General features: G+C 38.6%; 1 protein-coding gene across 1 annotated transcript in view; it reads left to right on the forward strand.

Annotated features, from left to right (window-relative positions):
• LOC126095773 (sodium channel protein para) overlaps nucleotides 1-15,116 on the forward strand; it is a 923,047-nt gene that overhangs the window by 685,051 nt on the left and 222,880 nt on the right. Inside the window, exon 25 of the mRNA XM_049910580.1 lies at nucleotides 12,485-12,607. Coding sequence (XP_049766537.1) covers nucleotides 12,485-12,607 — 123 coding nt within the window. The remainder of the gene's footprint in view (nucleotides 1-12,484; nucleotides 12,608-15,116) is intronic.

Consider the following 15,116-nt stretch of genomic DNA (forward strand, 5'->3'; position numbering starts at 1 on the left):
AAAAGTATCTTCAAAAACTGGTAGAAATAGCCACAGAACTAGGTCACATTGTAGGATGAGCTGGAGAGCATACATGTCTGCAAATTATGAGTTAGTGAAAGAAATTTTTTGACTCATTTAACCAGAACTTTGCAGCCATTAATTTTTGAATGTTACACTTTCCTCTCCCCCTCTTCCCCCCCACCTCCCCCCTCCCACCCCTTCCTCTTCCTCCCTTCCCCCTCCCCTCTCTCTCTCCCCCCCCCCCCATTTTTGACTGTTTGTACCATATGATACTAACATTTTAGTAGATTATACTTTTGTCTGGATTAAAATATCAGTAATGGCCAGTGTATTATTATACAAATCATGGGTGAAATTTTGTGGTCATAGCTAAAATGTGTTTCTTTTACATAATGCAATAAGTGTTTTTAAAAAATATTGATAAACTGAAAAGCTACCTGTAATTTACTGATATTTCTAGTGAGCTAGATGATACATGAACCTGAAGGAACATATCACAGTGATGTTGCGAATTGTGAAATGTTACTTCTCATATATCCAAGTACTCCATTTTTCCTTTTTGAAATATTGTGTATAATCTTTTGTTGATGAAATTTGTATTTGCAGTGTAAGAATTATCCAGCAGATGTGGAACTATTATCTAATAGTAATTTGTGATGTTTCTATTTCAGGAACAGCATGTTCTTCAGATTGTAATTTTTGTCTTAAATTCACTTTGTCACCCAAGAGATTAATTTTTTTCTATAGTAATAAAAGAACATTCCCTAAAAGTTAACTGAACCTAATGACACTATGTTAAATTTCATGACCTGAGTGGCAATTAGAGTATTCATTTTTATTTCAATAACTTTGACAGTTTGACACTGTGTTTAAATGAACATCATCACATAAAAAATTATGAAAAGGATAGATTGCTACTCACATGTTGAGTTGCAGACAGGATGAAAAGACCACTCCACACTGAGCTTTCAGCCAAAGCCTTCTTCAGAAAAGAAAGGAAGACACACACGTTCACTCAAGCAGGCACACTTCAAGCACATGTGACCACTATTGCTGGCCACTCAGGTCAGAATGCAGTCTTATTGATGAAAGGTCATAATCCTCTTCTTCATATGATGAAGGGTATGGTGTGCCCCAAAGTAGCATCTTAATAACTTTTCTGACAGTCCCATATTCTGCACAGACATAAAAACCCATGCCAGCTCCCCTGGTCTGTATCTCATTGGCCGGTGCTTGGTGTTATAGCTCTCTCAGTCTCTCTCCTGGGTATCCAGGTCCATATGGAAGTCAACTGTCTTTCTTCTTTGGTTGTGGTTGTGGGGTGTTTCTCATCCTCAATAGTGTCCAGAAGACCCAGGAACTTTGTCAAACTTGTAATGTCTTACTTTGCTGTGCTGTTGCAAATGTTACGATGGGCAGTGTTGTATACCAATCTTTCTGTCTGACATCAAGATCACATCCACCAATGTCTCGTGTTCTGTGACACAATTTGTCTGTAGTTGGCATGTAGTTCTCATCCTGTGGGTGATGTCTCAATATGAATGTGGGTGATGTCTCAATATGAAATCCTCTCAGATAGTAACCTCAGTTAGAAAACTTTTCCACAGCCAGTGTTCATCATGCAGAATACTCTATGCTGCCAAATAATGTCTAGTACAAGGAACCTTGCAATTTCCAAAGCTTGAGCAGTCAGCTCCCCTTTTGTAACAGTGTGACAGGTGAGGTAGCCAGTGCATATTATTATCCATCAATTCCTATTTGTCAGCTTTAGGAACCTTTCCAAGAAATCAATTCCAATTCTGTGGAATGGTGCTTCTGCAAGCAGAATTGCTACCAGATGGCGTAGAGGTAATTGTGTCACTTGCATCAATTATAGGCATGCTTTACAGAGGCACAAATAGTGTCTAGGAGATCGGCAGAGGCTTGGCCCTGATACCTGTGGCTGATTATGCGTGGAGTCTTTGCAGATCCCAGGTGAACAGCTGTTGAAGCATTGTGAAAAAACTTCAGGATAGCTGGACATAGATGAGTTGGGATGGCAGGGAACCATTTCAGCACCATTGGATCATCGTTTCTCTTATGCAGTGTTGTGTGTATTAATTTGAATTCTCATTCAGTGAGTTCCTCTATGGTTTTCAAAAATACTGAACCTTCACTCAGTTCAGCAGCAATGTCATTTAATGTAATAACAGCTGAGATTTCATCCATGCTACTATGTTCTACCACAGAATTCCTTGAAAGGCAGTCGATGTCCATATGCGTATGTGTCCATTTTTTATGCCACTCAGATGTCTTATTCGTGAAACCTCATTCCCAGTATTGCCAGCTGACTCAGTGGATCATTCAGGCTAATCAGCCATTGTAGAGACTGGTGGTCTGTGCAGTGATCAGTGGTTTGCCAAATAAATATGACTGGACAACTCCAGGGAACTCTTTCTCAGTAGTAGAGTAGTTCATCTCAGATTTGCAGAGTTCCCTGGAAGCATAAATTATAACTTTTTCAGCACGTTCCTGGATTTTTACTAGAACAGCATCTATCTGATAACCTCTAGAGTTGGTGTGAAGTGCTATATTGGCATTCTCTCATGCTATTTAGGACTGGAGAAGATGTGAGCATCTCCTTAAGGAAAAAGAAATATCTTTTTTGCATCTTGTTTCATAAAAAAATTAGCCACTCCCTGCAGTCTACTCTGCATTTACACCTACTCCTCAAGTCACTGTATGGTGCTTCTTAAGGGTACCCCTTACCACTACTTGTCATTGTATGTATTGTATTGTATGTTAACCGGGGCTTAGAAACGATGGAGAGGCTCCGTCCCTGCCGCAGCCGCAGTGGTCCACAACCCCACAACGACTACCACAGTCCACTTCATCCCTCTGCCACCCTACACCAACCCCAGCGTTATTGTGTGGTTCGGCCCTCAGTGGGCCCTCCCAGGGAATGTCTCACACCAGACGAGTGTAGCCCCAATGTTTGCATGGTAGAATAATGGTGGTGTACGCGAATGTGGAGAACTTGTTTGTGCAGCAATCGCCGGCATAGTGTAGCTGAGATGGAATAAGGAGAACCAGCCCACATTCGCCGAGGCAGATAGAAAACCGCCTAAAAACCATCCACAGACTAGCCGGCTCACCAGACCTCAACACAAGTCCGCCGGGCAGATTCGTACCGAGGACCAAGCGCTCCTTCCCGCCCGGAAAGCCGTGCGTTAGACTGCATGGCCAACTGGGCGAGCACTACTTGTCATTTCTTTTCCTTTTCCACCCGCAGATAGAGTGAGGGAGAAATAACTGACTAGCAGTAGTTCTTCCAAGAGATGTGCCTTGGTCCAGAAGTCTTTCATGAGTCATCAATAATACAAGCGCATTTTTAGAAACCTTCTCACATCACGAATGTCCCAAGGAGTCACAAAATCTTTAACTGCTCTTATTTTCTCTGGATTAGAATGAACTCCATCAGCATTCACTAGGTGCTCCAAGAATTTTATTTTTTATTGAGTGAAGAGACAGTCTTTGGTTTCAGGTGGAGGCCTGCAGTCTAAATAAACTTCAACAATGTTGCCAGGCTGCTTAGATGTTCTTCAGATGTCTTCAGAAAACTAATAGTGTCATCCAGATAGCAAAGACACATTGATCATGTGAGATGTTGATTGAGGTTGTCCATCATACCATCAAAGGTGGCTAGAGTGTTACATGTTCCAAACAGCATAACTCCAAACTCTTAGAGGCTGTCAGAAGTTATTAAGGCAGTCTTTTCTAGATCAGCCTCATCAACCTTGATTTGTTAGTAGCTTGTCTGCAAGTTCATAGTTGAGATATACTTTATTTCTGTCGAGCAGTCAAGTGTGTCATCAGTGTGGGTTAATGGATAGATGCCTTTCTTCATGATTTTGTTCAGCTGTTAGTAATATCTGTCACCCTATATGAGCACTGGCTACTTGGTGGATTACCTCATTGTTAATAAGATGTTTTATTGTGAGTCACTTGGACTGTCTTTTCTCCACTTTTGATTAGAAAGCATGTGAAAATTGGCACAGAATGGCTAACACTCACTGACAGTGTTTCTTGGTCAGACATCCTGTTGACAGTTTGATAGTAGCATCCTCTCTTACATTGTCTGTAGAAAATGACTCACTGTGGATGCCATTAAGCAGCTCTTTCTGAACTGGTTCATGTGACCCTGTGCATGTCCCTTTAGGGATGAGTTTTGGCTGCTTGTGACAATTAGAGATCCAAAGTTCTCCTTGACCACTTTGTCTATGAGCTTGAGTAGTTTTTTGCAATGGATGAGAGTTTCACAGTTTGGCTGAGAATGTAGATTATAAAACTGATGGTGGCAGGATAACAATGTCTCCAACAGCAAATAACTGCCCAGAGCAATCTTTGCTATGTGTGCTTGTTGAAACATCTTTGTCAGTCTGGAACTCTGCTCTTATTTATAGAACAAGTTGTGTGAATGAATAAATATGCCAGGGGAAAGGAAATATGATCCACATCTTCTTCATTTTTATCATTGCTCTAGTCTTTTCATTGATTTTCCAGGAAGTCTTTGGCATATATTGTGTTTCAAAGCTTTGACTTTATAGAAAGTCTGAATTGGCACATAGAAATTTCTTATAGTAAGGAAGCTCTGGCAGACTGTAAATGCTTTAGGAGTATAGTGGTACCACTGACTGAAAAGCAGAAAAGTTGAGTTATCAACAAGAACACACAAGAAAGAAAGAAAACTTGCTAGCTTTCAGAATAATTCCTTTCTCAAACTAAAGTGCAAAGACACACACACACACACACACACACACACACACACTTGTGTCCCTACATATTGCAGGCTGGATGCACAGTGCCAGGATTGCTGTTCAGCAGGTGGGCTAGGGTGGGTTGGAGATTGTGTTGGATGTGGTCAGAGAGAGAGAGAGAGAGAGAGAGTGAGACAGACAGACAGACATGAAGAGGGGTTGGGTTGGGTAGCTAGAGGCTCAGAGGGAGGAAGCTGGTTTGCTGGCTAGGAATGGGGAGGGGTGGCAGGGCTAGGCATGTGAATCATGGGTGCTGGAGCCGGTGGCGAGCAGTGCATAGTGAAGCTGACATAGGGACGTGAATTGGGAGGGGATGATGGGTCAGAGGATTTAGAAACTGTTGGATGGAAGGTGTGGGGTCAGTGGGTTAACAGTGATTGAAGCCTGAAGGCTTATTGGAGCAAAGGATGTGTTGCAAGGATAACCACCATCTCCATAGATTGGAAAAGTTGGTGGTGGAGAGAAGGATCCAGCCAGCCCAGATTATGAAGTAGCCATTGAAATTGAGCGTGATGTTCCACTGGGTGGTCAACTTTGTTCTTGGCCACAGTTTGGTGGCTGCAATTATTCTATTGGAGAGAGGGTTGGTAGTCATACCAACATAAAAAGCTATACAGTGACTGTAGCAGAATTGGTATATTGCATGACTGGTTTTACAGGTGGCCCTCCCTATGACGGGGTAGGATAAGTGTGTGACAAGGCCAGAGTAACAAGTGGTGGATTGAGCAGGTCTTGCATCTGAGTCTTCCCTGTGGCAAGGGTTAGGAGTAGGATGGGCATAGGGATTGACTAGGATGTTGATGGGCATAGGAGTGGACTAGGATGTTGTGTAGGTTGGCTGGGTGACAGAGCACCACATTAGGGGGTGGGTTGGGAAGGGGATAGGGTGGGTTGACCGTTATTTCAGGGCATGATGATAGATAATCAAAGCCCTAACAAAGCACATGGTGTAGTTGCTCCAGTCCTGGCTTATACTGGCTGATGAGGGAGGTGCTCCTTCGTAGCTGATTCTTGGACTGGTGGGGGGATTGGAGCTGTTTGAGGATACGGTAAAGGAAATTTGTTTGTAGAATAGGCCCAACACCCCCCTTCCCATTAGTCCATCTATCAGACTGTAAACCTGGCATTGTGCATCCGCTGGCACTCTATAGGGATGATCATGCATGTGTGTGGGGGGTGGGGATGCACACGCGCATGCATGTCTGGGTAGATGGGTGTGTTTGTACTCTAGCTCAAGAAAGATGCTAGCTAGCACTAGCAAGTTTTCTTTCTTTATTGTGTGTCCCTCTTAATAACTCAATTCTTCTGGTTCTTGTGACTTATCTCCTTTACCATAAAGTATTTACAGTGAAATTATTTACTTTATGTGATCATTAATTTGTATGAAGGTAAAGAATGTAACTATAATATGATTTGATTCCGACTGATACCTATGGTACAAGGTTAGAATAATTAATACTGATTTGATAAGAAGTAACATAAAATTAAATGGTTGTTAAATATGTTATTAGAAAAAGTGCATCATCATTCATGTATAAATGCATAACATATCACTCACTCCCTCAAATACTCTGAAATCACTAATTTTTTGCAAAGCTATAGAATCTAATACTTCAGTTTACTTTGTTGGATACACTGTTTGTCAAATCTTGGGCCACAGAATATATTTTTGTTAGTTATTATATCATGGTTTCAATATAAATCTTTTTTATTTGGTTTGAACATGTCTTTCCTGGCATTAGTGCTATATAGTTTATAATAAATTATGCACCGAGTTCAAATATTACCACATGTGCCACTCATTGTATGCAGGTTTCTAAAGATATTAATAACATTCCTTTTACCACAGTTCAGTATTGAAATAATGGAAAACACAATTGTGTAATGTTGATGATACCCATAGTATGCTAGCAAAATTTTTGTTGTTTGATGCTGATCTGCTAACAAATAAGAACATGAATTAAATCACCATTTGGTAAACTGAACTTTGTAATCTGCATTACAGTCCATTAATGAACAACTTATTTATGGATGTTATGTAGCGCCATGTGATGATAATAATAATGATAAACAATGACTAGTATTTACACTCCCAATAATATGTTTTACATTACTTGTCAGCACAAATGTGGACATATTACTTTCCATGAAGTAGAAAACTATACTATTTGTATTATTTTCAGGACTGTGAAATCTGTTTACTTGTAGTTTATGAGAACAATGGTTTTTTGTCCCAAAGGCACATATTGACTACAAATATGGACAATATTGTAAAAATAGTGTACTCAGATTTTTGAGTCTTTGGGCACAAAAGCTTTCCTGTTGTTCTCATTTATGAATTTTTCATAACATAGCAAATTAAGGGATTAAAGAAGAAATTGTGAATGTTTCTGCAGTCTGTGTTTTAGCAATGTGTCACTAACATAAATTTCCCACGGCATAGCTCTCTCTGATAAACCTTGCGGCCATTTGGGCCGGTGCTGCTGATATTCCTGCATTCCGCTCGATGCGGACCCTGCGTGCACTGAGACCATTGCGCGCAGTCTCGCGCTGGGAGGGGATGAGAGTAAGTAGTGGGGGTCATACTGAAAAGGCATGTTATTGTGTAAATGCAAAGATTTATCAAGTACCACTGTGCTGTATATTACTCGTATTTCATGCATTTGAGTAAAAGTGAGGAGATCTTTATGAGAGTTCAGTCTTGAAGTAAGTGAATTACTATTTTTTTTCTGAATGGTGTGTTTACTAATGAACAGAAAGGAATTTGATTGTACATTTCATTAATTGATGGAAATAGAGAGACTTTGGATAAACATTATCTGCTGCTAAGAATAATGAGCAGTTCTTACGTTAGATAATAAAATTTAATTCAATTTTCGTTAACGAACCTATCAAATGTGTGGATTACCAACATCCTTAATTTCCCCACAGTTAAAGCAGCTACTAAGCTTATTAACTGATAAAGCAAGTATGCAGAAGATGGGTGCATGATGTTCAAAATTCTTTATTTTCACTTTCCCTCTTGAGTAATAAAATTAATGTGTGTTGGTAAATTAATGTTAAGAATCTTGTAGCATCTCATAAGTAGAATTATGAACTAGACTTTGAAGAATGGACTCATTGCACAGTCATGATTACTTTTATGTATAGTGTGAGTCGTGGAAAAAAAATAGTGTTCTAGAGTGTGTGAAGTCATTAGTGGAAGAAGGAAAGAATATTTTTATAAGTTCCAGTCATGTGTTATATATTTTCATATTCATACCATGAAACTGACAGATCCACAGACACTTGAAAATTTAATTCACCAAGTCATTTTATTCAGCTCATTATCTGCACAATGTTTGTAAAAGGATGTATCACAACTCTCCTTTAACAAAGCTGAAAATGACATGCTGTACTTGTATCACAGACAGCCAGTTACAGTCTGTTTTTTGACTGTATGTGTACTAAGTGTGAGTTGATTTTGTATCTGTTCTTGTTACTACCTTTATTCTTTTTAGAAATTATTCTCCATGAATTTTTGAGGTGGGTGACTGTATAGGCCAATGACCAGGTCTCATCTCCACCTCAAATAAATAACACTGTCTGGACTTAGACTAAAAATTAAAATGATTAATTCATTCAGTCACAAATTGTATTATGCTAATTCTTTCGTGAAGCAAATTCTCATGGATATGGAACAACTTAAGCTCCACAACAATAGGGAAAGTATCTATCACAAGCTGACAACTGTTATTACTAATGCTAAACTGCTCACATGATCAGTAGTGGGAATTACTATAAGACTATTTTTATTGCATTAAGAAGCAGGATGCTGGTTTGGTTTAATCAATGGTGCAGTAGTAAAATATCGTATTAATATCCTAACCTTTCAGGTTTGATGCCCAGTGAGCCCTAGGATTTTTATCTGTCATTGATCTTTTCTTTCATTTCTGGCAATGTTTTTTAATGCGGAAAATGCAGATTTGCACTGTTGTGCGTGCAGAGAATATGTTAAACTATAAGTTTTCCTGCAACTGACTGGGCAAATTAAAGGTTGTAGGAAGGCTATTGAATACCGAATACCATCTCCAGTAGGATTATTCCTAGTACAGCACTTTAGTGTTCAAACCGCTCTTTGAGTTGATGAGAGCTATACCTCATTGGTAAAGCTGCTAGTTTGGTAAAAGCCATTGCCCTTCCTCTTACACAATTCAGTTGCTGATTTTACTATTACAGCTGAATGAGTTGATTTTACTACTGCAACTGAATGAGTTGAAAACAAAGAATTCATCAGCTCCAGACGGAATCCCCATTCACTTTTACAGACAGTACTCCTTGGCATTGGGCCTGTACTTAACTTGCAGTTATCATGAATAATTAGCCCAACAGAAGATCGCAAGCAGCTGCAAAAAAGTACATGTTTCTCCCATATGGAAGAAGGATAAAACAATGGACCTGCAAAATTGCGGATCAATATCCATAAAGTCAGCTTCCTGCAGAGTTCTAGACCATATTGTAAGTTTGAATATAATAGATTTCATTGAGAGAGAAGCGCTTTTATGCAAAAATAACACAGATTTAGAAAGCATCACTTATGTGAAACTCAGCTTGTCCTTTCTTACGTGATATATTTTGAACCATGGATGAAGACCAACAGGCAGAGTCCATATTCGTAGATTTTTGGAAAGTGTTTGACAGGGTGCCACAGAGCAGACTGTTAACGTAAATCCAAGCATATGCAGTAGGTTCTCCCTTATTTAAGTGACTTGAAGACTTTTTACATAATAGAACCCAACATGCCCTGGATGGACATTGTTCTCAGAGGCAAATGTATCATCAGGAGGGCCAAAGAGGAACGTGATAGGTCCACTTCTGTTCTCCATGTACATAAATGATCTGACAGTGTGGTTGAGCAGCAATCTGTGACTGTTTGCTGATGACACTGTAGTGTATGGGATAGTGTCATCTTTGATTTTCTGTATGAGGATACAAGATGACTTCAATAAAATTTCTTTTTGGTGTGATGAATGGCAGTGGACTGTAAATGTGGCAGATGCAATTTAATAAATATGAGCAGCAAAACAATCCCGCAATGCTTAAATACAGTGTTAGTGATGTGCTGCTTCACACAATTATGTCAATTAAATATCTAGGTGTAACATTGCAAAGCAGCTTGAAATGGATCAAGAAAGTAAAGTTGGTTGTAACAAAGATGAGTGGTCAACTTTGGTTTATTGGAAGAACTGTAGGAAAGTGTAGCTGATAGGAAAGTGTAGCTCATCTAGAAAGGTTACTACATACAGGACATGTGTGTGACCCAGTCTTGAGTACTACTGTAATGTTTGGCACTCCAGCCAGTTTGGATTACAGGAAGATACACAATTCGGGAGATATCTGCTAGATTGGTTACTGTTAGGATTTATTAGCATGAGAAAATTATAGAAATGTGCTGTAAACTCAAATAGGAATCCCTAGAGGGAAGAAGACAGTATTTTTGTGAAACACTATTGAGAAAGTGTAGAGATCCAGCATCTGTGAGAGATAGCAAAATGATCCTGCTGCCACCAACATACGTCTGAATTAAGGGTGGTGAAGACGAGATGAGATCAAGGCCTGTGTGGAAGCATATAGATACTTGTTTTTCCCACATCTCAGTTGCAGGTGGAATGGGAATGGGAATGACTAGAAGTGGTATGGGGAACCTCCACCGTGACCATATGGTGGCTTGCGGAGTATGTCTTGCAAGTTTAGTGAATGAATTACAGTGTCAAAATGATAGAAATATCACTAATTGCATCTTTGTTTAATTCATCTTCTGCAGGACGTAAGTAAGGAAATGGTTTTCAACAGTTATCTTCTTAGTCTTACTTGCAAATGGCAAAGCAAAGAAGACCTGTGACACTCACTTATATAATAATTTATTTGGAATCAGTACACAGATTGATGCAAGAAAATTTGGAAGAAATGTGGGACCAAAAGTGATTGCTTCTAATATTGATCTCCATAATTTGTTACATGCATTAACAATGCAAGAAAGGTATGCCTGAAACTTACCAGGTATGAAAGTAGAAAGATGAGTCTCTCATTGACATAATGTGACATGAAAGTCATTGAATGGGACAGGCTACCAACTTGATTCAAGTGTGCTCCCACAAACACTGCCTGAATATGTGCCTGAAATAGCCAAATAAATTGAAAGTTGTATGTTGTTAACTTTCATGGAAATGTAAAACTTTATTAGCGTTCTTGCACATGTTATTAAATTTTTCTATTCATGGGTCATAATAATCTTATAAATCAGATCAGTAGACAGGAATCACTCACTGTGAGCCAAATGATGGGCAATGAATTGGTTTACTCTTCGACAGATGACAATGACTTTAAAGTTAATGCCATTTTCTAATCTAATCTAAGCTATATATCACCTACCATTCATGCACAGGTGAAATGTTTCCTGCCCATTATTATGTATTATTATTTTCATCCTTATACTTTCGTATTGAAAACAAAGTTACAGTTGCACGTCAAATAGAAAAATATGCATTGTGATTGTCAATGCTTGCTCAGAATAATTCATAATCTCTAGATAACGTGTGTATACAAATTCCTTTCTTTCAGAAGTGTGTGTGTGTGTGTGTGTGTGTGTGTGTGTGTGTGTGTGTGTGTGTGTGTGTGTGACAGAGAGAGAGAGAGAGAGAGAGAGAGATAACAAACGAGTTCTTACAAACTGTGACTTGATAAATCTTTGTACAGCTTAAGTGAACAATAATAACACAAACTCTGTCAGACTCCCGCCCCCATATTTCCTGCTGACTTGATGCCATGTTCTTCAATTCTGTGCCACTCTTCATGTCTGTCTTTCTTAATGTTTATGTATCTTTTTTATTTTACTTTTATAATATGTTGAGTACATCATTGAGCTGATCTGGGTGTTGGTGTTGCACAAAACTTACTGTTTCGTACCTGTAGATAACATCTTTCATTGCTCGCCCGTTTGTGGATATAAAGTATACATGCTTTATGTGTATTTTGTGTGAGTGCTTATGTGTAGTATGTCTAATGCGATTGATGTATTCATTGTACTTATGTATTTGTGTGGTGTGTGTAATATTTCTCTCTGTGTATACTGTATCTATTTGTTTCAGGAAAAGGGTCTTCTTCTACAGTCTTACTGTGCAAACATTTGTTGTATAATATTTCTTTCTTTTTTTCCTTTTTTGTTTCTTTCCCCGTCACAGTATCTCAGAATGCTTCAAAACAAATGTTGGTGATGAACCAATTCTTGTAGACATCATCAAGCTAATTTCTCCATGCTGGTGAATTATCTATATGTACTGACCAATTAATTATCTCTCATTAACTAGGAAACTTAAGTAATTGCCTCATGTGCCACAGAAATCTAGTTAGAACACTGCAGTTTTCTGTTGGTAGTTATGAATTAGTGGCAAATCTTTATCACCATTTTGGGGAAATAAGTCTTGATTATGTGTTTACCATCTGTTTTAGTTTGTGTTGGTAACTGAAAAGACAATTACCCACACAAGCAAATCAGCTTGGAACTCCATACAATACACCTGCGTTTAGTTAGTTGTGTTTCTAGCTCCCTGCTGTGATGTGGTGGTAGTAAGTGTTTGCTCTGAGATGTGCTTCTTTTCCTTCATTTCTGTTTCAACTGTAAAAATTCCTAAATGTATTCACTTCAGGTCTCGCTCATAAACTTCGTAGCATCCTTGTGTGGGGCAGGAGGCATACAAGCCTTCAAAACTATGAGGACTCTCAGGGCCCTTAGGCCTCTTAGAGCTATGTCTAGAATGCAGGGGATGAGGGTATGTACCCAGCAGTCTCATGGGACCTTGGAGGAGAGAAGCTATTTGATGACTGCTTGCATTTATACATTTATGGCACTTTATTTCAGTGGCATGAAAGGTTACTTAATATAGATGTTTCAGCCTGCAAACAAACTAACAGCAATGCTTTGTTAACTTCTTGAAAATCTCTTTTATGTTGCATTATGGGTCACAAAAATATTAACATAAAATTAGAAGACTCAAGAAAAAAATACATTCTTTTGTGTCATTAAAAGATTTCTTCCATTCTCCTTGAAAGGTTACCATGAGACTTTGGGAGTAGATTTCTTTAGATTGAAAATGCCCTGAGACTTATTTTTTCTGTCACATTAGCATGCTCTGCTTAGCCCTTCCCTTCAGCTAACAGTTTATGTTTCAAACTCCCATTTTCTTCTACACCGCAGATTTTTACCCTAGTCTTGTAGCTGTCATGTGCACTGTAGAACCAATATTTACATCTATTAGAAATGAGAAAATTGAGAAATATTAGCAACTTAAGGCTATATATATGTAAATTTGTTTAAAAAATATAATATTTCTCATGGCATAGCTAGTTTTTGTGTTCTGATTAAAGTAAAGCTGAATGAGTTTTGCGTTATAAATGGAGAGACACATTAAAGGAAATGCTGTATGACTTGTCTCTCAGCACCTTTGTGACAGAGAATAATACCTTTCCAGTGCTTTGGGGATCTGCACTCTTCATACTAACATTGACAGAATTTTTGTGTGTGTGTGTGTGTGTGTGTGTGTGTGTGTGTGTGTGTGTGTGTGTGTGTGTGTGTAAGACTCTCGCAGCCATTTTTTGAAGAATGTACCTGGTGGTTGATTCTCTGATGTATTAGTCATCGTTCACTAACATAGAAGCAATGTAACAAAAGTAATTATCACAAATGAATTCACAACAGTTTCAGCTACTGTACAAAAATTCAGTTCACTTGCAGAGAACAGTTGCATTGTGTACACCATAGGTGACAATAATTGGTTGTTTACATTAAAAAAGATATCAAAATTAAGATTTTTTTGTATATTGAGACTCAAGTACTTAATGTAGACACTTATTCCAGTTCATAAGTTTTGTAAACTTTTAAAATGTAAGCTTCTTCAAAAATAATTGCTCACTTGAGCTTTCAAATAACAGCAGAATGCTCAAAAAGGATAGTTGCTTTAACATGACATATGACAGGTAACCTGTCATACAAGTCATTCTGCTTGTAATTTGCATAACAGAACCATTCCTGCAAAACTTACAATATGCCTACTGGGCCTACAACATAGGCATCTTGTAGAGCTTAGCTGTGGTATCTGAAACACAAATGTTGGAAGAATAGTAAGGTCTTGTGTGCCCTTTTTTATCACGTAATGTTTGAGAAATATCAGAACCATATGTGTGTTTTCACTGTAGAAATACTTTTTCTTATTTGAAGATCTTTACAGACAATTGAGGGAGCTTTACATGACAGTGTTAATATATGTGCATGGAGACCCAACTGTGATACCCAAAGTTGGCCTATAGACTGAACTCCAGAACTGATTTAGGGAAACTGAATGCCCATTGTCATTGTAATGTGGGCAAGACTGAATATAATTGCAGGCCCTATTTCCTTCTTTCCTGATGTGTTGATGTTGAAAGAAGTAGAGAATGCACAATCTGCAGCTCTAATCCATGTTGTGAAGCCACTTGTAAGCAAGGAGTCAGATGTTAAGCATTTCCTGTGGCTTACAGGGAACTATTTTTGAAACCTGAAAGGAATATTGCATAATTTTCATCTGTTCAGCTATCATAACTTAATATCAGGTGGGAAAAAAGAAGAAAATCTTAAAAAGGTAAAGCTGTTATGGTATAGTAGGGATTACCTCACAGTTTCTTCTTTCATATGTGGAACTACGAAAGCCCAATTGGGAACACATGGGACATCCCAGGATATCTCTCTGACTTTGAATCACCTGGGTATCCATCTGTTTGGCTCACAAATGAATTTTTCCCAACAGCTGTTTCTGCTGAGAACATTTTACAGTAATGGTAGATCAAAGCTCACAAGATACTTCCTTTGATGTAATGACACCATGTGGAACTTGTTCGTTGTTGCACAGAGTGGCGTAGTTTGACATCCACACAGACATGCCACACATGCTGCACCAAATCTCATTCCTTTGTTTCATGTGGTGTAGCCATTGTGGACGTGGTGTAATCGAGTGATGTGTACCAATGTGCAGTACCAGACACGTAGGCATGGGGCACTGCGGCAGAGGTGTACAACTTAGGTTCATTTTCTAATAGGTGCTTAATAATTCAGGTGGAGAATGTAATTCTTGCAGGTTCACTTTTTTACTCGTGCAGCACATTACTCTTATTTTATTCTTCAAAATGAAGACACTGAAGTACACAAGTAATTTATCCATTTTTCCAATCACAACATGTGGATGAAGACTGTAATCAAATTAACTTCATAATAGACTGCAACAAGAAGAAAATCAGTGTTCAGTGTTT

This window comes from Schistocerca cancellata, chromosome 8 (genome assembly GCF_023864275.1).
Source record: "Schistocerca cancellata isolate TAMUIC-IGC-003103 chromosome 8, iqSchCanc2.1, whole genome shotgun sequence".
Taxonomy (NCBI): Eukaryota; Metazoa; Arthropoda; class Insecta; order Orthoptera; family Acrididae; genus Schistocerca; species Schistocerca cancellata.